Here is a 24,859-nt window from a genome sequence, read left to right as displayed (position 1 = left end):
ACTACACTTACTATCTCCAAATTTCTACCAATAGCAAAAAAATACAATTTTGTGTTAACTTCAAACTACATATATTATGTATACATATGGCTACACTACAATACATAATTATATACCTGGGTACAATTTGAATATAGAATTTATATTAAGTCTGTAGATCAAATAAATTATCTAGTTTGATTTTTATGTCTCAGATATTTTGATATTTTGACTTACAGGCCAGTATTTCTCCTCCACAGGGGCAACATCACCATCCTCCTTTGGCTGCTCATCTGTTGGCTCCTTGGCAGATGTCTTAGACTTAGCACTGGCCCTTGATCCTGGCGCTTTCTTGTCCTCCTTTTCCTTTTCAGCCTGTCAAGTATTTATAATATTTGATTAAAGTTTCTTTATTCAAAATAACTTTTAATGCATTATGATAATTACATCTGTCAAAACAGTGATCTGCACTCATCTGATGATCACAGTTGCTGGATTTTATATTTATGGTGATGTATAAGCTATAACGTGTAATGTGATAGTTTCCTCTGACAGTGCTGCATCCAGTGAGGAAATGTCTTTAAACAATTCAAATACAGCAACCTTTCCATATCCCCTTTAAAATGTTTCAAAATGTTTCCTTGCTCACACACATTCCCCAGGAGCTGCAATGTCAACTAACTTGAGTGAAGTTTACTTATGAGATACCTTTTTGCCTGATTTAACACGTTTTGCACTCTTTTCTCGCTCTTTCTCCTCTTCTTCCGCCTTCATTCTATCTTGCTCCTCCTTCCAGGCCTTGAGAGAGTTAGCTCTGACAAACATGTTACTGGTAGCTGATGAAGGACGTTCCTGACTACTGGAACGAGAGTTTTTACCGGGACTTTTTGACCGGCCTGTCAAAAGAGAATCAAGAGAATTGATTATAACAACAAGAAAGATAGCATGGCTAAACGCATCACTTTGTAGTTTTTCAATTCATTCAGGCAATTTTCTCAATGTTGCGTTAGAATTATCTAGATACTTGTTGGTGACATTCTAAATATGAATTTACCATAATTATCATAGACCTGTACTTTTGTGACAGATGTTGAGAAGGATTGAAATGTTTTGAGGATAAGTGCATAATGGTATCAATGTTTTACAATACCTGGTAGACTTATTAAAGGCTAACCAATTGTCAAGCAACTAAGGCATGATAGGTACGTAAAGTTTGTACAAAACTTTTGCATATAAACAAAAATTAATAATTATTATCGAATTTCAAAAGCAAGTCACACCTACAAACAAAATGATATGAAAAAATACAGCACAGATTGTTATTGTTAATACCCCACATACTTGGTGATTTGCGGGGAGACTTGCGGCCCTTGGCCTTCTCAGCAGACTTGATGCTTGCCTCCTCGTCATCCCTCATCTTCACCAGCTCCTTTGAGAGGAGGACAGCCTGATACTTGGCTTCCTCTTCCTGGTTCCAATCTGCTATTGACTCAGCCACACATTCCATGTAATTTCTACAGGCCAACATATACAGAATACATTGACATTCATCTGGTAAACTTAATCAAAATATAACATAATACTTTTCTCTCATTCTTTAACACATTGCATATCATTCTCTGGCAATAGAGAACTTAAGGCATACAGCTCAACTTTAACTCATGAAGTAAATAGAGTGGCCAAAATATCTATAAACAATCTGGTAATTAGCAATCACATTTCCATTATGTATTTAGCACATAAAAAAACACATGAATTGTCTACACATGTAGTACAGGTGTTCTACAGGTATTCTGACACATTAAATGTGTACCTGAATCCCAGATTGCAGTGAAGCTCAGTGTGCCAGTCAACATGGTTCTGAAGCTCCAGACTGGACGGATTGTGGAGGACCAACATCAATGAGTTGTCTCTCTTGTGGTAGTACATATCCATGAACGGAAGTAAGAAGGATGCTTCTCTGATGACCTGTGCAAAGTAAAAGTGATGTCCATTTACCTCAATCTTATAACACAAAATATTATATTAGAAACACAAAATCATCAACATCGCTCATCATCATTTGCCATTTATTTTTAAATCCTTTCTTCCTTAATAGATAAATTATTTAAAAAAAAACACCTTTTTTTCCAATAATACAAAACACTTTATACATAGCCATTACCTGTAATAGGACATTGGGTTCATAGTGCTCAGCGAAACACCACTGGTCAAGGTTGCGTTTCTGGGCATCCACAATTTCCATGAGACTCTCCTCTGTGGTCTTGTCTGGCTCCGTCTCCACGACATCCAGCTCGTCCTCCTCCTCATAGTGACGTATAGGTTTACCTTCCTCATCCTTCTCAAAGTGTACTGTAACAATGGGTACCAATCACTGATTTTATTTCGTGTTAAAAAGGACATATAGAGACTAAACAAATAGAAGTATAGACACTTATAGATTAGGTATAATTTGGTAAAGTAAACAATACTGTAAAGTTTTGTCACCATTCAGATGTGGAAAGATTTATTATCATGAAGTTGCTCTTTCAAAAGATTTAATTAACTTAAAATGACATTGTTTTTAGAGATAATTTTTTTCAAATTTAACTCCTTAATATTATATGTAGTTTTTAATCAACCCTTATCCGTATACAGTGTATAGGACTGCTGTATATCTATATTTTTAACTGTGAAATGTGTATTTGGTAGGATGTGTTTCTTCAAAGCATTAAATACTAGATGAATTGTGATATCTAAAGTAAATTGTTCTGTTTTGACCCATGCCAGACAACCCAACAAATTGTCAAGGTCATGTGACTGACCTGAGTTACTCCTTGATCTGTGGCCACCAGAGCTTGACCTTGACCTTGATGGAGGTCGCAGTATGCCTTTTTTGCTGTCTGTACTTGAAGGTCTAGAGCCTTCCCTCTGATCCTCAATGGACACAGATTTTTCCTCGGTCTTCACACTCTTTGATGTTGTTGGAGACATTGCAGCTAAACAGTAAATGAATTAACATTAACCTTTGTTACTGATGAAGCCTCACAGTGTAATAAGTCAGGTAACCAGTGTCCAGAGAGTGATAAGATTTGGTATCATATTTGTGTCAGGACTGCCTTTTTCTCATTATCAATTTTGTTTTTTGTTGTGTTTTTCACTTATAGTCTATTGACATATCTTATTAGATACCGAATCAATCTATTATAATGATGTTTGATGGACCAACCTCAGTACCATTCTCAGGAACCTGGTTTTAAGTACCAAAAGTTAAATCACATCATCACACATCAAAGAAAATGTTAAAATACTCAGAAATTAAAAAAACTCCATATCTATTTTACAGCAACAGTATTAAATAACCACAAAAATCCCTGTCAAGTGTTATTAATTATTTGTAAAATAAACAGATATTTTAGCATTACGTTGTCTTAGATACACGTAGTTGCTTTTGATTGAAGTGACCTGCTTGAAAAAAATGTTCTATTAATAACAAAAAAGGCTATGTTTAATTCTGCAATTATTTCTTTTAATTTTTCAATATCTGATTTGATCCTACCCAAATACTACAATACACTGCATGTGTTGCCTATTTGGCACTAAGTTTAACATTAACTGGCTTACATTTATTTTATATTGTAAAAGCAGCATGCTATAATCTCTAATTTACAGTATGACAGCATGCTATAGCCTATAATGTACAGTATTGTTGACAGCATGCAAGGCACTATGATATCTTATACTTTCTCCATTTAAACTGTGAAATACTGTAGGTATCATTTCTTTTTAATCCAAATGAATATAAAATCCATCCTGACAGGGATACTAATTAATTTCCAGACTGTTTAGACATTCGGCACATTTTAAAGTTTCCCAAATGCTGCAAAATAAAAATCAGACTAAATCTACCAACAAGCCGTTCTACACTACAGTCTGCTTGAATTTAACTTCTTTGAAATTGATTACACCACAATGCAGACCCTACCTAAAATAAAATGATATTAAATGGTTATTCCCTTAACCAGTCTATTTAGCAGACACAAAAACCAAAAGCAACATGCATTATGAATCTAAATTTAACTGTGTTTAATTTTAATATTAACAATTTTGTAATTTGCAAGAGTTTTAGAAAACTTTAGCATGCACTAATAAGAAGAAACTAGCAAGAATAAATTAGATAAAAGATCAGAGTAAAACTAGCTAGTAAGAATGATTAAGGAGAATGATAAAGATGTGTAACAAGAAGCTCAAGAATATCAAGTAGGTGCATGGAAATCACAAAGAAAAAATGTTTAATAGGAAGAACAATCACAGGAAATCTGTTTTTAACAGACCTCTGACATACATTTACTTCACATGAAAATTACTGTATTAGTTTATAGTTCTTCTAATTAGAACATATATCATGAAGATAAATATTTGAATGAAATATAAAACTTCATGCACCTGCTAGATAACAGACACTTATAATCAATGTGACCAATGTCTAGGACCTAATGTCTTGTCTACCTCCTGAAAACAATAGTGATATCTAATAAAATGTCAGACTGGTCATTTCTGGGGAGATGACCAGTGCTGTATGGCCACTACATCACTTTACTTTTGTTCTTTTTCGTCCTAGATCTAGACTGGTGTAACTTGTTCTCAGCAGCGCGATTGTCTACCGGCTGAGCCTGCGGTTCAGGTTCACGGACAGACTTCTGGAATTCAGGTGCTGCCCCCTTCAGGGCACTGGATGGTTCAGGGGGAGGTGAAGGTGTACCAGGCAGAGAATAATCTATCAGGTCTGATAACCCGCTAAAACTCCCTGTGATATGGAACAAAGATGTTAGAAGACAGGACAGACAACGGTTATTGTACAAACAATGACACGATTCAGTACCATACCCAAAATAGTAGTTACACATGCACAAAGAAATGATTTGTATTTTTAATTAGTAAATATGAAAATTAGTTTAGAAAGAAATTTAAGATATTTGTTCATGCCAATATTCATGAACCTTAAAACAGTAATCCACCACCACAGGCAGATTTCCAAATACATGTAACAGCCAAATTTTAAAGGTATTTGATCTAAAAAATACTTTTAATTTTTATCAAGGGCTATTAATAAGTTTTGTCATTGATATCCTTTTTGTAATTAACTTTTGCAAAAAAGATAGGTTCAACAAATCTCTACTCTGGTCCATTGTTCAATGAAAAGATATATATACTCAAAAGATGTACATGTACATGAATTTCATGGCTGAGTGAAGTAAACAAGATCTCCTGCAGGTAGCCTAATGTTTCTCTTTATAGATACCGTGGTACCAATGTTTCTCTTTATAGATACGGTGGTACCAATGTTTCTCTTTATAGATACCGTGGTACCAATGTTTCTCTTTATAGATACCGTGGTACCAATGTTTCTCTTTATAGATACGTGGTACCAATGTTTCTCTTTATAGATACGTGGTACCAATGTTTCTCTTTATAGGTATACGTGGTACCAATGTTTCTCTTTATAGATACGTGGTACCAATGTTTCTCTTTATAGGTATACGTGGTACCAATGTTTCTCTTTATAGATACCGTGGTACCAATGTTTCTCTTTATAGATACCGTGGTACCAATGTTTCTCTTTATAGATACCGTGGTACCAATGTTTCTCTTTATAGATACCGTGGTACCAATGTTTCTCTTTATAGATACTGTGGTACCAATACACAACATAGACAATATGAAACACATGAAGCACTGTGACAACATTAAATCTCTTAACAATTACACAAATAAATGACAACAAGAACTCTGAGGTTGTCTACACAGTTTGAGGAACTCACTCACTTTTAGGAATTTTGACCAATATACCAAGTGCAGAAACAACTAACAAGACAATAAAAAAAACATGGGATATCTTGAAATAATTCATTTCTAATAGATGTTTTTTTCTTCTATGTCATGACCTTCTCTTAATTCATCTAGAATTCTAATTAAGTTTTAGCTGGTATATGTAAAACAGAATTTATTGGAACCTGAGCCTTTCCTCAGAAGAACACACTGCCCTTGTGTTTAGACTGGGATCAGAAATGGGGGACTAGTTAGGACAATGAGAATTAAATTACGACCCAAATGACCAGGACCTCACATCAAAAATATATGTAATTATACTGCCATCCACCAATGAAGTTTGTACCTGACTGGTCCGAGTAAAGCGACATATCAGTCACTGTAAAATCAACGAAACAAGGAGAAATGTTGTTTGTCATAAAGCAAAATTATAGTTTCTGAATAGAATAAATGCAAGAGGCTCTGATTAAACATATGTACACACATATATATATATAAACAGATCAAGCAAGTGTGAAGAAAAATTGAAGTAAAAATATCTGGTTAGTCAAAATATATATATGAAGGTATAAGATTTAGTTTTAAAGATATTGCAGATTGTGGATTAAGCATACGTAATTGAATTCCTTGGTGTCGGAGTAGGTTTTATTATAAGCAAAGGTAGGCTAAAAATATAGGGATTTTTAATTTTGAAATGCGATCATTTTCAAAGCAGGAGTTATATTAACTGAATTCTAGTACACTTATTAAATAAGTACTAAAGTTCCATGAATGTGTTTTGCAAAAAGAGAAAAAACAGTTTGAGAGGCTTACAAGCATCCATTCAATATTAATAGATATTCAAGATTTTAAATTAAATAAGTATGTAATATGTAGATTCTGATACAAATTAGAGGCTATCTAAAACCATCTTCCATGAAACATATATATACAATATAGGAGCTACGGGTCATTGGACGGTGCAGGTGGGTGGACAATATATAGTATGGTGTGATAAGTCTACATCCAAAAATGTACAAGCTTTTTCCAGGTAAGTACGGTGATGTATAATAAAAATGAATATGCTGGATGGTGAACTTACATGGGATCAAATTGATAGTGACTGTGGTAACAAAAACACAGGTACATATACAAACATATTATGATGGTAATGTTCTGACCAAGGACTGTACTCCTGGTAAACTATAGGTTAACAATGCAGCCTTGTTTAACCATCAGTAATATGTACATAAACACAAAACTGTGATGCACATTACTGTACATGAACACTTTACAGATTCTCAAAACAAATACTACACTGACAAACACCTAGGATTTAAAGAAATTATGCTTTCTTCATGCAACTTTTTACAGATAATCATTTTTTGTATTTAATATTCTATGTGCCTAACACAAAAGATTTGTTTGTTGTTCATGGTTATTTTTTTATTTTTTGTTAAATAACAAAGAAGACACATAGTTGAGTTATAAGCAATCAAATCAGCACAATTCCAACACTCACGGCAATCAAAGGTTTGGTTAATAAAGACTGTATACCAGATGTATATATCACGTATATATAGACCTCATGGCAATCAAAGGTTTGGTTAATAAAGACTTATACCAGATATATATATATCACATATATATAGACATGTAGTCCCACATTTACACTGCTGTTACAGACAAAAACACCCAGCATATATACACCAATACCATCCTTCATGATAGAATTAATTGGTTCTTCATTGTCATTGGCCAATCACACATACTACCTCAATCAATGGGAGGCAATTAAATGTTTACCAAAACAAATAAAACAAATATGTACCCTGGTTAGCTGAAGAGATTACACATAATATTGTCTTCTTCCAAACCAAAGCTGTGCTAAAAAACTTGTGTTATGTTCAAACACCAAAAATGAGGGAAACTTTTATAGCAAATTTGGAAAATGAAGGATGGCACATTTGTCTACATTGTTAGGGCCTGGTTATAGGTCACACGACTAGTCGTATATGCACCATTGTTTCTAACGCTGGTGGTTTAACTTGGACAAGTTGTGTGAATCTGTGACCCAACCTAACAATGTAAATAACTATTGTAATATCATATATTGTACATCATGCAGCATAGCATACCTACACAACAATGGAGGCTGTGCAGTCAAGGTAGGGTGTGTACAAGTGGCCAGCTTATACATGTGTGTGTACAGGAATAGGGTGTGTACAGGTGAGTGTACACATACAGGGTGCACGCATGTGTGACCATTGTGTGCAACCACAGATTAAAGCACATGAAAAAATCCTCAAACATTCATTACATAGTACACTTTCGCTGCTCATTAAAAAATATTTGACATCTGAAGTTGTAACATTCATGTTTAATTTTTTGGTGATGAAAAGATGATAAAACATATATATCAATCTGACATTTTGAACTTAATAAAATGTAACACTGCTATTATTTCAAAAGAGACCTAACATTTAACTGAAAATCTGCAAATGACACTACTTCACTAGTCTATTAATTAAAAGATATGTTACCTGATCTTGAGGACCGGACATCTACCTCATCCTTAACCCCCTTCAGATGGGTGGGAATCATGCCCTTAAAAAACGGGTAGGGGTCGTCCCAAGGGATGGCTGAGTGTTCCACTCCTTCACTATCACGTGTGATGATAAACCCATTGGGATCTGTACTAGCAAGGTCCATACTCTCAAATACAAACTGTTTGAAGGCACGGTCAATCTCTGAAGATAATAAGTATACCATTCATAACATTTTTGTAGAATAACATGTAAATTTAAGTTACTTTTGAAACAAGAAAATCTTTACTGTAAGACAAGTTGTCCACTCCCTGATGCAAATCAGTGTTAATGCTTCATTCACAATTTCTAAAGTAAATAGTAGCGATAAGTGCTAGCTCTGAAATACAATCTCAATTGAGGTATTTTATACTTGATATTTGTAAAGTTTGATTTGGATCCATTAAGAAATGAGGTAGACCAAGTGATGTCATCGAATTGATTGACAAATTTCTATAAAAAGTAACTGATCTTAATTGACACATGCTGTGCCCTGAGAACACCTGACTCAGTTTGACGTATGTTGACTTGATCCGATGTCTCCCCTCCCTCTCATAAAAGTTGTGTGAGTATTAAAATTACTCCCTTTACATTTCAAAATGACCTTTAGCAAGACTTAACCTGATTGTGACAATCCTCCAGTTGCACAGAAGTGTATCAGTTCCTGGAGTCTGGCTGCTCGCTCCCTTGCAATGCGAGACCCCGGTCGGGGAATGTGTGTCAGTGATGCAAATGGTAGACGCTTCAACATGTCTTTCTCTACTACTTCTGGGTTAAAATTGAAGATCTTTTTAAGGTGGTTGGTCCTGGCCGATATTTTGTCATGGTAATTCATTAGCAATGGCTGCCCTGGTGTTTCTGGGGGTTGTTCCTCAGTATCAAATACATCAGACAGTATCTAATAAGTAAAGAAATAAAAAATCGTTATTTCAGATTACTATTAGATTATAGAATTGTAACCCAAACATCTATCACTTAGCTTTATTCGTATTGCCGAAGCTTTAACCCCTTCATAACAAATGCATTTTTCAAACTAATAAGGATGTTCAAAGTTTCATTGCATTATTGCTACTCAAATCCCATGCACCTTTTGTTCATCCTCAGAAAGGGCAAGTTTGAAAGCCAGGCCACTGATATGAGTGGCAAGCTCAGAATTGAGGCCATCCTGTCTCTTGGGAGGGAGCTGTTCACTAGGGGGGTCATTATTCTCTTCTGTTGCCACCACCTACAACCACACCAAAATAAGGCAATAACATAATGACAGTTATCAATAAATGAAATTTTTAACAACGCCACTCAACAGTGCATTATATTCCACATCGAATGTAAATATAGCAATATGACTTTGATTTTCAACATAAAATAGCAAAATATGAGGAAAAAACAGATGTGTACTTTAGTGTTCAGTATATTAAAAAAATGGGGAATGTTCCTTTCCATGCTTGATTGTTTAAGAGTCCAGGACAAGGCTCACCTGATCTAACATGGCATGCATGATGAGCGACACACTGACACTCTCCTGGGGCACACAACTCATCAAGTCATTGTAGAACCTCATGTCCACCTGGGGGGCAACCTCTAGCATGTCTGGGTGGATAGAGGGTACACTGGGTGCAGGGGGTTGTTGGGCAGATGGGGTGGGAGCACCGGACACTGCAGGGCGCTCCTCTGAAAAACAAAAGCAATGATCATGTTTATGTTACACCAAACACAATCAGAGTTCCTGCTCACCTTCTGATGTTCACAATCATAACTGATCAACAAATTAACAAAAACATTAAGGAGGAACAAACTGATAAGTCAAACTGGTTTATACATACAACAGTGGTACCAAGTTGTCTTAACATTGCCTGAGAGTAATAACAAGTCGTCTTGGTACCAAGTTGTCTTAACATTGCTGAGAGTAATAACAAGTCGTCTATCCATAGGCTGTGTGTCCTTTGAACACGTCTTGTGTCTTAATACTAACAGAACACCTGTTCTGAACAAATCTTGTGTATAACTACCCATAGAACATCAGCACCAATTACTCACCTTGTTTATAACTACCAATAGAACAACAGTCCTGATTACACTCACCTTGTGTATAACTACCAATAGAACAACAGTCCTGATTACTCACCTTGGGTATAACTATCCATAGAACAACAGTCCTGATTACACACCTTGTCTATAACTACCCATAGAACAACAGTCCTGATTACACACCTTGTCTATAACCACCCATAGAACAACAGTCCTGATTACTCACCTTGTCTATAACTACCCATAGAACAACAGTCCTGATTACTCACCTTGTCTATAACCACCCATAGAACAACAGTCCTGATTACACACACCTTGTCTATAACCACCCATAGAACAACAGTCCTGATTACACACACCTTGTCTATAACTACCCATAGAACAACAGTCCTGATTACACACCTTGTCTATAACCACCCATAGAACAACAGTCCTGATTACTCACCTTGTCTATAACTACCCATAGAACAACAGTCCTGATTATAGACACCTTGTCTATAACTACCCATAGAACAACAGTCCTGATTACTCACATTGTCTATAACTACCCATAGAACAACAGTCCTGATTACTCACCTTGTCTATAACTACCCATAGAACAACAGTCCTGATTACTCACATTGTCTATAACCACCCATAGAACAACAGTCCTGATTACACACACCTTGTCTATAACTACCCATAGAACAACAGTCCTGATTACACTCACCTTGTGTATAACCACCCATAGAACAACAGTCCTGATTACTCACCTTGTCTATAACTACCCATAGAACAACAGTCCTGATTACACACCTTGTCAATAACTACCCATAGAACAACAGTCCTGATTATACACCTTGTCTATAACTACCCATAGAACAACAGTCCTGATTACTCATCTTGTATATAATTACCCATAGAGCAACAGTCCTGATTACACTCACCTTGTGTAAGACTATGAAAAGAACGACTTTCCCTTACTTACCCTGTGCAGGAGGTGTTGCCTGACCAAACATCGGCACATGAAGTAACCTGAGATTTTCCAGGTAGTTCTTGTAATGACGACGAGAATCAATCAGGTCATAGATCATGCAAGCTACATCTTCAAACATAGCCAGGCCAAACACATTCTGGAAACAAAGAATGTTGAATTTCATCTCAAACTAACAAATCCATATTTAGTACAATATAATGGGTTAAAGGTACTATCAGCAACACAAGGCTTATTCTGTTCAACTATTTTCTTCATTTAGTATTAGACAACATTCCTTTTAAGAGGTCATCCATTGTACTGGCCAATCACCAATCAGTAATAAAAGGGGGATTGTATTAGGTGTAACTGAACAATACTATACCCATCATGCTGATTGTGTACATGTGTCAACCTAAAGAATGAATGTAATGAAGTACAATTCATATTAAAGTACACATTTGTGTACAGAACCAAATAACTTCATGCTTCAAATGTCAGTGTTTACCTTCTGTTCAGCATCTTCAAGATCTTCTGGTATCAGAAGATTCTTCACCTCATACTCCTGACGAGCGATGTCATGGAGGCGAGAACCATCAGCCTGTTTCTGTAACACCAGCAGGACATCTCTCCAAAACTCCTGGAGTTCTTTCTTTATCTTAAGTTTGGTGGCCCGTTCAACCTCCTCCAGCACTGTGGCCAAAACAGAAGATGTGTTATACAGGGGTACAAAATTATTTATAAACAAACACAACTTCTTCAGGTACTCAAACAATTTGATGATAATACGTCAACTTACTTTTAATTCATCAATGTTTATTATGTTTATTAATTTTATATTTCAAAACGTCACATCACTTCTGTTATAGTACATTTTTGCATACAATGTATCTAGAAGTCTTCATATAAAACTCAAAACTGATTGAAACATAATACAACTACTAATTGTACTTAACAGAGCTTCATAATACATAGTATTGATACATATTTCATCAATGCTTGGTGAAATTCTTATGTAGACTATGTACTAAGTATCATACTTTTTTGTTGCTACATTTCATTACAAATTACCATCCAGATACTATTCTAAGCATAATTATATAGTCTATTATGCTTCTAGCCTTCTACATAGACCAGAGGGTACGTATTTATATTATAAGTTAAATAAGATAAGATGTGTATGAAGTCCTTTCCCACTGTGGTCTAGTTGATTCTTTTTTAGAAAGAAAAGTAGCAATGGAGGAGTTATCATGGAAACTAATAATTAAAAAGTTGTGGATTATATTGCTATCAATGAATACAGGGTTCTGTAAATAGACAGCAATGTTCACTTCTACATCTGTTACAGGTCCTGACTACATCTGTTATAGGTCCTGTCTACATCTGTTATATGTCCTGTCTACATCTGTTATAGGTCCTGTCTACATCTGTTATAGGTCCTGACTACATCTGTTATAGGTCCTGTCTACATCTGTTATAGGTCCTGTCTACATCTGTTATAGGTCCTGTCTACATCTGTTATAGGTCCTGTCTACATCTGTTATATGTCCTGTCTACATCTGTTATAGGTCCTGTCTACATCTGTTATAGGTCCTGACTACATCTGTTATAGGTCCTGACTACATCTGTTATAGGTCCTGTCTACATCTGTTATAGGTCATGTCTATATCTGTTATAGGTCCTGTCTATATCTGTTATAGGTCCTGTCTACATCTGTTATAGGTCCTGACTACATCTGTTATAGGTCCTGTCTACATCTGTTATATGTCCTGTCTACATCTGTTATAGGTCCTGTCTACATCTGTTATAGGTCCTGACTACATCTGTTATAGGTCCTGACTACATCTGTTATAGGTCCTGACTACATCTGTTATAGGTCCTGACTACATCTGTTATAGGTCATGTCTATATCTGTTATAGGTCCTGTCTACATCTGTTATAGGTCCTGTCTACATCTGTTATAGGTCCTGTCTACATCTGTTATAGGTCATGTCTATATCTGTTATAGGTCCTGTCTACATCTGTTATAGGTCATGTCTATATCTGTTATAGGTCCTGTCTACATCTGTTATAGGTCCTGTCTACATCTGTTATAGGTCCTGACTACATCTGTTATAGGTCCTGACTACATCTGTTATAGGTCCTGTCTACATCTGTTATAGGTCCTGTCTACATCTGTTATAGGTCCTGACTACATCTGTTATAGGACCTGTCTTCATCTGTTATAGGTCCTGTCTACATCTGTTATAGGTCCTGACTACATCTGTTATAGGTCCTGACTACATCTGTTATAGGTCCTGTCTACATCTGTTATAGGTCCTGTCTACATCTGATATAGGTCATGACTACATCTGATATAGGTCCTGACTACATCTGTTATAGGTCCTGACTACATCTGTTATAGGTCCTGACTACATCTGTTATAGGTCCTGACTACATCTGTTATAGGTCCTGTCTACATCTGTTACAGGTCCTTAGTCTACATCTGTTATAGGTCCTGACTACATCTGTTATAGGTCCTGTCTACATCTGTTATAGGTCCTTAGTCTACATCTGTTATAGGTCCTGGCTACATCTGTTATAGGTCCTGACTACATCTGTTACAGGTCCTGTCTATATCTGATATAGGTCCTGTCTACATCTGATATAGGTCCTGACTACATCTGTTACAGGTCCTGACTACATCTGTTATAGGTCCTTAGTCTACATCTGTTATAGGTCCTGTCTACATCTGTTATAGGTCCTGACTACATCTGTTACAGGTCCTGTCTATATCTGATATAGGTCCTGTCTACATCTGATATAGGTCCTGACTACATCTGTTATAGGTCATGACTACATCTGTTATAGGTCCTGTCTACATCTGTTATAGGTCATGACTACATCTGTTATAGGTCCTGTCTACATCTGTTATAGGTCCTGACTACATCTGTTATAGGTCCTGACTATATCTGATATAGGTCCTGACTACATCTGTTATAGGTCCTGTCTACATCTGTTACAGGTCCTGTCTATATCTGTTACAGGTCCTGTCTATATCTGATATAGGTCCTGTCTACATCTGATATAGGTCCTGTCTATATCTGTTATAGGTCCTGTCTACATCTGTTATAGATCCTGACTACATCTGTTATAGGTCCTGTCTACATCTGTTATAGATCCTGACTACATCTGTTATAGGTCCTGTCTACATCTGTTATAGGTCCTGTCTACATCTGTTACAGGTCCTGTCTATATCTGTTACAGGTCCTGTCTATATCTGATATAGGTCCTGTCTACATCTGTTATAGGTCATGGCTACATCTGATATAGGTCCTGTCTACATCTGATATAGGTCCTGTCTACATCTGTTATAGGTCCTGTCTACATCTGTTATAGATCCTGACTACATCTGTTATAGGTGCTGTCTACATCTGTTATAGGTCCTGTCTACATCTGTTATAGGTCATGGCTACATCTGATATAGGTCCTGTCTACATCTGATATAGGTCCTGTCTATATCTGTTATAGGTCCTGACTATATCTGATATAGGTCCTGTCTACATCTGTTATAGGTCCTGACTATATCTGTTTTAGGTCCTGTCTACATCTGTTATAGGTCCTGTCTACATCTGTTATAGGTCCTGACTACATCTGTTATAGGTCATGACTATATCTGTTATAGGTCCTGTCTACATCTGTTATAGGTCCTGTCTACATCTGTTATAGATCCTGACTACATCTGTTATAGGTCCTGTCTACATCTGTTATAGGTCCTGTCTACATATGTTATAGGTCATGGCTACATCTGATATAGGTCCTGTCTACATCTGATATAGGTCCTGTCTATATCTGTTATAGGTCCTGACTATATCTGATATAGGTCCTGTCTACATCTGTTATATGTCCTGACTATATCTGTTATAGGTCCTGTCTACATCTGTTATAGGTCCTGTCTACATCTGTTATAGGTCCTGACTACATCTGTTATAGGTCATGACTATATCTGTTATAGGTCCTGTCTACATCTGTTATAGGTCATGACTACAGTACATCTGATATAGGTCCTGTCTACATCTGATATAGGTCATGACTACATCTGTTATAGGTCCTTAGTCTACATCTGTTATAGGTCATGACTACATCTGTTATAGGTCATGACTACATCTGTTATAGGTCCTGTCTACATCTGTTATATGTCCTGTCTACATCTGATATAGGTCATGACTACATCTGTTATAGGTCCTGACTACATCTATTATAGGTCCTGTCTACATCTGATATAGGTCCTGTCTACATCTGTTATAGGTCCTGACTACATCTGATATAGGTCCTGTCTACATCTGTTATAGGTCCTGACTACATCTGTTATAGGTCCTGTCTACATCTGTTATAGGTCCTGACTACATCTGTTATAGATCCTGTCTACATCTGTTAAAGGTCCTGTCTATATCTGTTATAGGTCATATCTACATCTGATATAGGTCCTGACTACATCTGATATAGGTCCTGACTACATCTGTTATAGGTCCTGTCTATATCTGTTATAGGTCCTGTCTACATCTGATATAGGTCCTGACTACATCTGATATAGGTCCTGACTACATCTGATATAAGTCCTGTCTACATCTGTTATAGGTCCTGTCTACATCTGTTATAGGTCTTGTCTATATCTGTTATAGGTCCTGTCTATATCTGTTATAGGTCCTGTCTATATCTGTTATAGGTCATGACTACATCTGTTATAGGTCATGACTACATCTGATATAGGTCTGTCTACATCTGTTATAGGTCATGTGTACATCTGATATAGGTCCTGACTACATCTGTTATAGGTCCTGACTATATCTGATATAGGTCCTGTCTACATCTGTTATAGGTCATGACTACATCTGATATAGGTCCTGTCTTGCTGTATTGTTACTTACATTGGTAAGTGTATCAGACACTGATTACTACTCATTATCATCCTATATTTTGGACTTAGTCTATTAAACACTAATCTGAAAAAAAAATGTTGCAAGAAACAGAAAAGCAGAAACTTGCTTAACAAAGCAAGGAAATGTGTTTCATATGTTGCAATATGGACTTACATGTAGGTAATGAATATATCAGAACATTGGCATCTCATTAAAACAGTTGTTACAATACTATTAGATTTTTTTTTCTTCTTTTTTAAAACTTTTCTGTAACAAGAAAAACTACTTTAGATCCAACTGCACTGATGCTGTCAGTAATCAATATATTAGTTTATCTAATCATAAACACTAAAATCAAAACTGTTTAATGTGTTAGTATGACCACAAGAACTATTGAGAAGATGTTAACCAAATTATGAACATTTAATTAAAATCAGTTTCAAATAAAATGCAAAGTTTGCTAGTAAAATGACTACATTCAAAGAAAACCAAACAAATGAAATTATACAATATCAATATTGCAACATTTGATGGGAAGAATTAAGCACAGCAGAGCTAAAGGTAATCCTTCAGGCCTGACAAACAGCTGGTCTTGTGGATATCTATCTCCACAAATTGCTACATACCGGCTTTCTGGGCAGCTTTGTCTTTGCCTGATAATGCAATGTGGTATCCAAACAATTCAGGTACACTAGGGTCATAATTCATTGTCTTTTTTCAGATTATTCTTCTCTAATTCATTTTGATTTTATCATATTAATTCATAAAACATTTCTTATAATATATACATAACCATTACAATGTACTACTCTGGTGACAAACAATTTAGTAAAAGATACAATTCTGAACAAAAATGGGCAAATGTTGTTAGAATCTAAACACATGCTAAATGTACCAATACCATATTCCTAACCATATATGCCCAATAACATCTAAAAAAAATGTTAATAAGTGTAAATCCCATCTCCTAACAAACTTGTGTAATGTACATCAAATTTTCTTGACAAACTTGAGTACAATCCCTTCTCCTGTCAAATCTACAACAAACTTACTTAAAGTAGCATCACTACGAGGAGTACTATCGTCCAGTTTCCCTAACAAGGACAAATCATAACACATGGACCAACTCTCATATGATTAATCATTATGCTGAAATCATGATATTGTTAGCTTGTAAAGTACCAGAAGAAATAATATTGTTCTGATGACCTTTTTATACCCCATAAAAATAAGTTATTGTGAAGATGTTATGTGATTATATTTAGCATATATTTGAAGAAAAAAGGTAAAAAATTTAATGTTCAGTTTTTTTCAGTTTCTTTTTAAGGTATACATGCAGTCGGCATTATCTATTAAAAAATTAAATATAAAACAACAGCTGTGACAATTAAGTGCTTACAAACATGCATGACTGCTGTGATTCAGGAAATTCAAGTATTAAGCACACACTGACTAATCTATTGTGATGTTTTCAGAATGTCAATTGAAATAATTGTAAAAAAACATTTCATCTATGATTTTTTGGCAATAATTGAAAATTTATTACCTTGAGTCTTTTCATCCTTTTCTACCGCTGGGACATCGTCCTTGACCACAAATCTTGTGTAGTCCTGAGAGGACATCCTGAGGACGGAGTCTATATTGATGCTCAGCTCACCCAGTTGTGTAATTAGGTGTGGGCTGTTGTATCCATATACAATGATATAGTGTTGGGCACCATCATCTGGCTCATCATCTGAAAATTTAGCATCCAGAATATAAACAAATTACTCTAAATATAAACACATCTATGTGGAAATGTCCTGCTGTACTATATAATAGTGATAATTTGAACCGGTCAAATGTGTGAAAATAAAAAATCCTTGTATGACAATGGGACAACTTACCAATATACTTCCCTTCATCGTCTTCCTCTCCTCTCTTTCTCAGTTTACTACCCTCCTTTGCTGCTGGGGGCTCTGGTGTTTTTTTACCCCCTTTACCTTTTGGTGGTGACTTTCCCCTTTCTTTACCGCCCTTACCACCTGATCCTTTCCGGGCCTTGTCTTTATCAAGTGATGCCTATTTTAGAGACGACAAAAAATGTAGAATATGTATGTTTATATGAGAATTAATGATTTTCAATTTCAACTTCAACTAATTTTATTGACTTTAAATATGTCAAAGGGATTGGACATCAGGCTAGATTACTTCAAGTCCACTAGAGCATGAATGATAACAGTGCATATTAAAGTTTTTTAATTCTAAAATCACACACATATTACTGTACAATTATTCATATAATCCCACTAATTTATTGATATATATCCAATGTATAAAATATTGTTCATATTAAGAAAACTATCTCTTTCCTCTAGCTCCATAGGAGAATGATATGGTGATATAAGAAAATAATGTGGCTCGATATATATAAAATATAAGTAGATGATATGTTTGGAATGTCTTTGACAACATACATACCTTCTTTTCAGTTTCACGCCTCTTGATGTCTGCGGTTTTGATTGCCAGTAATTTGTATTTGATAAGTCGAGCTAACAAAGGAAATGGAATGTCTTCATTGTTGTCCAGGTGGATCTTACAAGGCTCTGTAACTTCATAGTGCTGTGGGACATCTTTGGGCTTCTTGCCTTTAGGATTACCTAGTTCTCTTACCTGAAATAAAATTATCACATCAATTAATAGACTTTCCAAACAATACAACCAAGAGCAAGACAGATCTTATTTCAGTACTTTATATATTAATAATTAAAATCAAACTGAAATGAATAGTATTTCAATGTTGATTTAAAGATGCTACACCTCCGACAGACTGTAATAAATTGTTATTATTTTGACAATAAATGACATTTAGATCATATATGTATGCCTATTTAAGACCTACAAACGAAAAAAATACCCTGCCTATGAAAGAGACCAACATTATTATCTCCTTTGCATTCACGTGCCCTTGATTGCAGTGCATTCTGGGATAGCTTTACATACAGAAGAACAAATATGGTGGAATTCAGCTGGGGCAAATACTGCTTGTTGCCTATCATACGAGGGCCAATTGATAAGTTGTGAGTCTCATATTGAATGATTTGAAATATGATGGACAAATTGTTTTTTTTTCAACATCATCCCTTCAGTATCTATACACTTTTGCCTGCAGTAATTAAGGGCCTCAATGCCACTTTTATAGAACTCCTTTTCTTGGCTCTTCAGAAATTAATTCATCACTGCATGTTAGGGTTAGTGCTAGAGTTGGGTTAGGATGTCTGAAATACAGGTAGCTGTTTTCAGTTTTGGAAATTGATGAAAGTCTGATGGAGTGAGATCAGGTAAATAAGGTGGATGCTCAATCAATTTAAAGCTACATGTACAATCGTGAATAGCAGCCATGGCAATGACAGACTCTTTCACCCTGCATGACCCTACAGATTTTGCCCATTTTGCAAAAGCTGCTTGTCTTGTTTACTTTAGAGTGCTACCTCGTCAATATAAACTAACCAAATGAGATCTGTACTTGGGTATATGGCCCTATATAGTCAAGAGAATAATCAGACTTAAAAAGAACATCCTTGAATACCTCCTTCAATATGAGGCTCACAACATATCAATCAACCCTCGTAACTACAAAGTTAAAATGCTGAGGTTTTAATGCAAAAATAAAATAAAAACAAAATTTCAATATCATCCGTCGCAAAAAATCACGATCCTTTGCATGCTGCCACCCACGAACTGAAAAGCTTTCTTAGCATTACCCCCTTGAGCCCCATTTCCATAGATTGATACAAGTGTGATTTATCAATATATTTAAGCTGGTGAACTACATATATAAATAGTCAATCTGCAATCAATACATATCACAAAAAGAAATCTTAACCATCAATTCAATTGCATCATATGCTTACAGTTTTCAGTAAAGATGACAACAGAATGATTGTTACACTATGTACGTGTGTACATTACAACTTGCCTCTCCAACATGCATGTGTTCCGACTCCACTGCGGTTTTAATTTTTTTTCATAATTTCACCTGTCTATGCAATCTCTGATTGAAATCCTTTCCTTTATTCATTTCATAATCTAATTTACACTTAATACCTTCTTTTCTGGAGACGTTAACACTAGTGGCCTTCCTTGCTTCTTGGTGTGATTGCCATTACTCTTTTGTGTTTCTGTTTTTGGCACATGCACAATCAGTATTTCATTCAATATGAAGGCAGAGCAAAATGGATTTTTTTCAGGATGCAATTATTATTGTTTTCTTTCTTGAAAACTTAACATTTATTGATAAATAATCATCTAACAAGAACAATTTAACAAGATATTTTCCTTGGTGTGAAATATTTACCTCCTCTTCAAGTTTCTGTCTTGATATAACACTGAATAACTTCCGAGGTCCACTGGCAATAGTCGATCCTAATATGTCTATCCATGTGTAGTCATCAACTTTATTCCCAACAACAAAAGTGATATTGGCCTTCCAGTTTTCCTGTAGAGAAAATTGAAATGCAGAAATTCAACAAGTTATTACCATAATTCTGACTGAAATTAATCAATTTCATAATCCCACGCAGTCAATAAATTAGGGACATCCTGTGTTTTCTTTGCAGACTAGTTATCATTTTTGATAAGATTGGATTAATTCCTCCGCATAATTAACTTTTGATAATATTTCATCATTTACAGTGGATTTTGTCAAGTGTTCTGACGAATCAATATACAATGAAATGCATTCAGAAAGGTGTGGGTGTTTTCTAACAACCTGTATGTCCTATTATCCATAGTCCGAACTGTATACTTTGGTGTCAATACAGTGCCTTATATATAGTGACCACTTGTCCAACCTACATTTACCATGTGTTTTCTGCATTTAGTGTAGCCATACATGGTGGGTTGACCATTGTAATTTATGTAGAGTGTAACATGATTGTAACTGAGGCAATATTGTGAAATTTTGTATGGATACTTAAATTTAAAGCTGCTCTTCTTTGCAATTTTTCTATTTTTTGTTTTTGATTTTTTAATGTTGTTTATGTGCGAGAGCCAGGCTGAAGAACATTATTTTGATTTTGGTCTACTTATTGCCTAAAATCTGTACATGTAGGTATGTTCTTTGATACACAGAGAGTTCATTTTCAGGAGTCAAGAGTTTTATCTGGCTCGGACACCAGACTTGGACATTTAAACAAATACTATGGACAGAAGAGAACACAATTGATGGGAGTTTTCTCAACACAAAGAAGATTTGTGGCGAAGGCTTACACCAGATATCTACAGTATATGTCAGAATGTCCATGTCTGGTGTTTGTGCCTGAGGAAACTCTGGCTAGTTTTCTGGTTTCAATAACTACAGAAAAGGCCAAAACTATATTTACAAATGTTATGTAATTTGAGGGGAATTGCGCCATTTCTGTTTTGCAGTGTGACTGAATATGCATAGGTACATGTACTATGCTGAAGTACAGTACTAGTGTTGTTGTCTTTGGCCCGAGTGGGCAACAATATTGAGACCCTGAGGTCTAACCATGTTCAAAGATCTGTGCCATTTTCCAAATGCATAATGATGATGTTATACAATGAAACACCTTCAAGAAATTCTGAATAATCACAATGCAATAAGCTTGACATTTTGATGATTACTACATAAGGTTCTTGTACTGACCGAGTACTGTACTTCGAACAGTACTTTGTTGATTGAAATGATTCCGTCAACATTTCATTAAAACAGTAAAATAGCAAACCTCATCAAATTGTGCTGATAAAAGCGCTTGTTCCCATTTCGCTCCACCTTGTCCGGAACCGCTTTTGACTCTTTTTCCAGCTTTAGACATCCTGCGAGTCTTTTACAATAGTAAGCTCAACATCTAACCATCACATTGCGGCCATATTTGTTTGAGGGTTGCTATGATTCTCAAGCATGCGCAAACGATTTAATCGTGTACTTCCTGTGTATATCATCGGGATCTCTTTGGACTTTCTATGTATGTCTTATCTACAGTTCCGTTACATTCCGAACAAAAATTAAATATGGCTTCCGTGATTAGAAAATTCAACCGGTTGCGATCCGGTGTTTATCTTTTTCAAAATACCAGAGTGTTTAGACGAGGACTATGTCAAGTAAGAGATTTAAACAATATAAAACAGTCTATTGCAATCACCTATTCAGACTTTGGAGATCCAAGGAAAGTCCTAAGAACGGAAGTCGTTTCATTGCCGAAAAAGCTAGAAAGCTCTCAAATTCTCGTGAAGATGATGATGGCTCCAATTAATCCGTCAGATATTAATATGATAGAAGGTACATACCATATCAGACCAGCATTACCCTCTCTTGTCGGCAATGAAGGGGTTGGAGAGGTTGTCGATGTAGGTAATGGTGTGGAGAACTTACAGAAGGGAGATTGGGTGTTGCCAGCACATGCTGCCTGGGGCACATGGAGGACACATGCAGTATGTGAGGAAACTAGCGTACAGCAGATCGACAAAGATATACCTGTCCTCGGCGCTGCTACACTGGCTGTCAATCCATGTACAGCCTATAGAATGCTCAAAGATTTTGTTCCCATAAAACAGGGAGACATTGTAATACAGAATGGTGCAAACAGTGCAGTTGGACAATCTGTCATTCAATTAGCAAAAGAATGGGGAGTTACTACTGTAAATATTATCAGAAATAGACCTAATTGTGATCAGCTGACTAGCTACCTAAAGGTCTTGGTGCTACATATATTGTGACAGAGGAATTTGCTTCATCACGAGAAATGCGGGATCTGGTTGCCAGCTTACACAAAGCACCAGTGTTAGCATTGAATTGTGTGGGTGGAAAAAGTGCAACTGAACTGACACGCTTTTTAGGACAAAATGGGGTCATGGTAACATATGGAGGAATGTCCAGGAAACCTGTAGTTGTTCCAACTGGTGCATTTATCTTTAAAGAAATACGTCTTGCAGGATATTGGAACACACAGTGGAATACACTTAACAATAATTCTCCAGAAAAATTGACGATGTATAGGGACTTGTGCAACTTGATACGAACTGGAAAACTGGTTCCTCCAGAGAGTGATCTAATTCCTATTGAAAAGTTTGAAGATGCCGTTGCTCAAGCAATGGAAGGATTTCGTAAGCAGAAGAAAGTTCTAGTGATGGATGAAAAGTATTTCTGAACTCAGTTTTACTATTTCAAGCAGAAGTTTTATAGACAGCAGAAGACTTTTAGAATTCAAATTTTTGGGTTTGTTAAAACTTAAAGTGCCAAGTTCAGACAAATCTAGGTTAAAAAGTTCACGAACAAAATAAAAATAAACATTACCCCTGGTACAAAGGTATTCAGACTGCTGTTCTTTTATAGCCACTATATATGTTTATATAATTTCATTTATATATGTGTAGCGGAACTGGACCGGGTTGATCATCGGCAACCAGGTAGCTCAATCGGTAGAGCATACGGCTAGTGTTCGGAGGTCCCGGGTTCGAACCCCGGTCTGGCTGTGCATTTTCCCACTCCTCTTACATTTGGTGCCTGTGACCAAACCTTGTTTCAAGTGAGGTGAATACTTGACAACAGGATACCCGAACCTGGGTTGTGAGTTGTTGGGTCTTTGGGGTCGAAGACTTAAAAAAAAGGAGGGAAGAGTGTAGCGGAACTGGACCGGGTCGATTATCGGCAACCAGGTTGCTCAATCGGTAGAGCATCCGGCTAGTGTTTGGAGGTCCCGTGTCCGAACCCCGGTCTGGCCGTGCATTTTTCCACTGCTCTTACATAAGATTATCGTTTGTGTTACTACATACGATATGCAAATATTTTGTTCTGGTGTAAAATCCTAAGTTAGCTATGGTGTGATATCAACCACTGCTAGGCCATGCAAGTAACTACACATGGGATTGAGACATTGAGTGATATATTTTTTGCTGAGAGGATACCATAATATGGTCTGCTCTTGCCAATTACAGTGATACCGTATAATCAATACTTACTCATCAATGGGCGAATCTCAAATCTGTTCAAAAGCAAGGGGTTAAAGAGGGAGTTTATTGACAATTTCAAATTATGATGTCTTTGGATGTTGTGGTCTTCCGGGCATAAATGGGTTTTCAACCAGATACATAATTGGATGACATTTTATTCAAATTTCCTAATAGATTATTAGTTGTTGTCATATTATTTCTAGGTTTATTAATATAATTCAATTTCAAAATGTCCAGCAGGAAAATATCAATCTACTGACGATTGATTATGAATTTATTAGTTAAATTAGATTGACCATGACCTTTGCCACTTTGATAGTGGACCCTGATTAGATTGACCATGACCTTTGCCACTTTGATAGTGGACCTGATTAGATTGACCATGACCTTTGCCACTTTGATAGTAGACCTGATTAGTTTGACCATGACCTTTGCCACTTTGATAGTGGACCTGATTAGTTTGACCTTGATCTTTGTTCAGTTGTCTACTAGTTTGATTATGAAAAATACTTTAATATTTAATGATGTAAAAATGTGTAATAATTAATAACAAATTGAACTTGACATTTGAACCACTGACCTTAAGCTTTGATAAATGACTTTGATAATAATTACCAAGTCAGTCTTAGCAACCCTCAGCTCCCTTTCAGTAAAGAATGAAACATATTCTTCCATCAGGT

At 36.0% G+C, this 24,859-nt stretch overlaps 2 protein-coding genes across 9 annotated transcripts in view; one reads left to right on the top strand and one right to left on the bottom strand.

Moving 5' to 3' along the window:
• LOC117328032 (sperm-associated antigen 17-like) overlaps positions 1-22,117 on the bottom strand; it is a 31,665-nt gene extending 9,548 nt beyond the window's left edge. For 2 of the 8 annotated variants that reach the window (XM_033885356.1, XM_033885357.1), the window contains exons 1-20: positions 21,956-22,117; positions 20,563-20,703; positions 18,687-18,878; positions 18,113-18,287; positions 17,773-17,961; positions 16,853-16,879; positions 11,837-12,021; positions 11,344-11,488; positions 9,826-10,019; positions 9,439-9,576; positions 8,973-9,249; positions 8,310-8,516; positions 6,869-6,889; positions 4,559-4,765; positions 2,784-2,957; positions 2,144-2,331; positions 1,793-1,947; positions 1,321-1,493; positions 688-875; positions 217-354 (exon numbers count right to left, since the gene is read on the bottom strand). In XM_033885356.1, the coding sequence (XP_033741247.1) occupies positions 217-354; positions 688-875; positions 1,321-1,493; positions 1,793-1,947; positions 2,144-2,331; positions 2,784-2,957; positions 4,559-4,765; positions 6,869-6,889; positions 8,310-8,516; positions 8,973-9,249; positions 9,439-9,576; positions 9,826-10,019; positions 11,344-11,488; positions 11,837-12,021; positions 16,853-16,879; positions 17,773-17,961; positions 18,113-18,287; positions 18,687-18,878; positions 20,563-20,703; positions 21,956-22,045 (3,204 nt within the window). In that variant the 5' untranslated portion in view covers positions 22,046-22,117. Of the gene's footprint in view, positions 1-216; positions 355-687; positions 876-1,320; positions 1,494-1,792; positions 1,948-2,143; positions 2,332-2,783; positions 2,958-4,558; positions 4,766-6,133; positions 6,167-6,868; positions 6,890-8,309; positions 8,517-8,972; positions 9,250-9,438; positions 9,577-9,825; positions 10,020-11,343; positions 11,489-11,836; positions 12,022-16,852; positions 16,880-17,772; positions 17,962-18,112; positions 18,288-18,686; positions 18,879-20,562; positions 20,704-21,955 lie in introns of all 8 variants that reach the window. The other 6 variants (XM_033885360.1, XM_033885362.1, XM_033885361.1 and 3 more) reach the window with 6 other exon arrangements.
• Positions 22,118-22,217: 100 nt separating this feature from the next.
• Positions 22,218-23,539, top strand: LOC117328031 (enoyl-[acyl-carrier-protein] reductase, mitochondrial-like). Its single transcript, XM_033885354.1, is given in 2 exon segments — positions 22,218-22,920; positions 22,923-23,539. Coding segments are annotated over 2 exon segments (1,134 nt in total). The 5' UTR covers positions 22,218-22,241; the 3' UTR covers positions 23,378-23,539.
• Positions 23,540-24,859: the final 1,320 nt, after the last annotated feature.

The sequence above is a fragment of the Pecten maximus genome, chromosome 5, assembly GCF_902652985.1.
Source record: "Pecten maximus chromosome 5, xPecMax1.1, whole genome shotgun sequence".
Lineage (NCBI taxonomy): Eukaryota > Metazoa > Mollusca > Bivalvia > Pectinida > Pectinidae > Pecten > Pecten maximus.
Note: the sequence above shows the minus strand (reverse complement) of the source record. Positions and strands in the feature narration are given on the sequence as shown.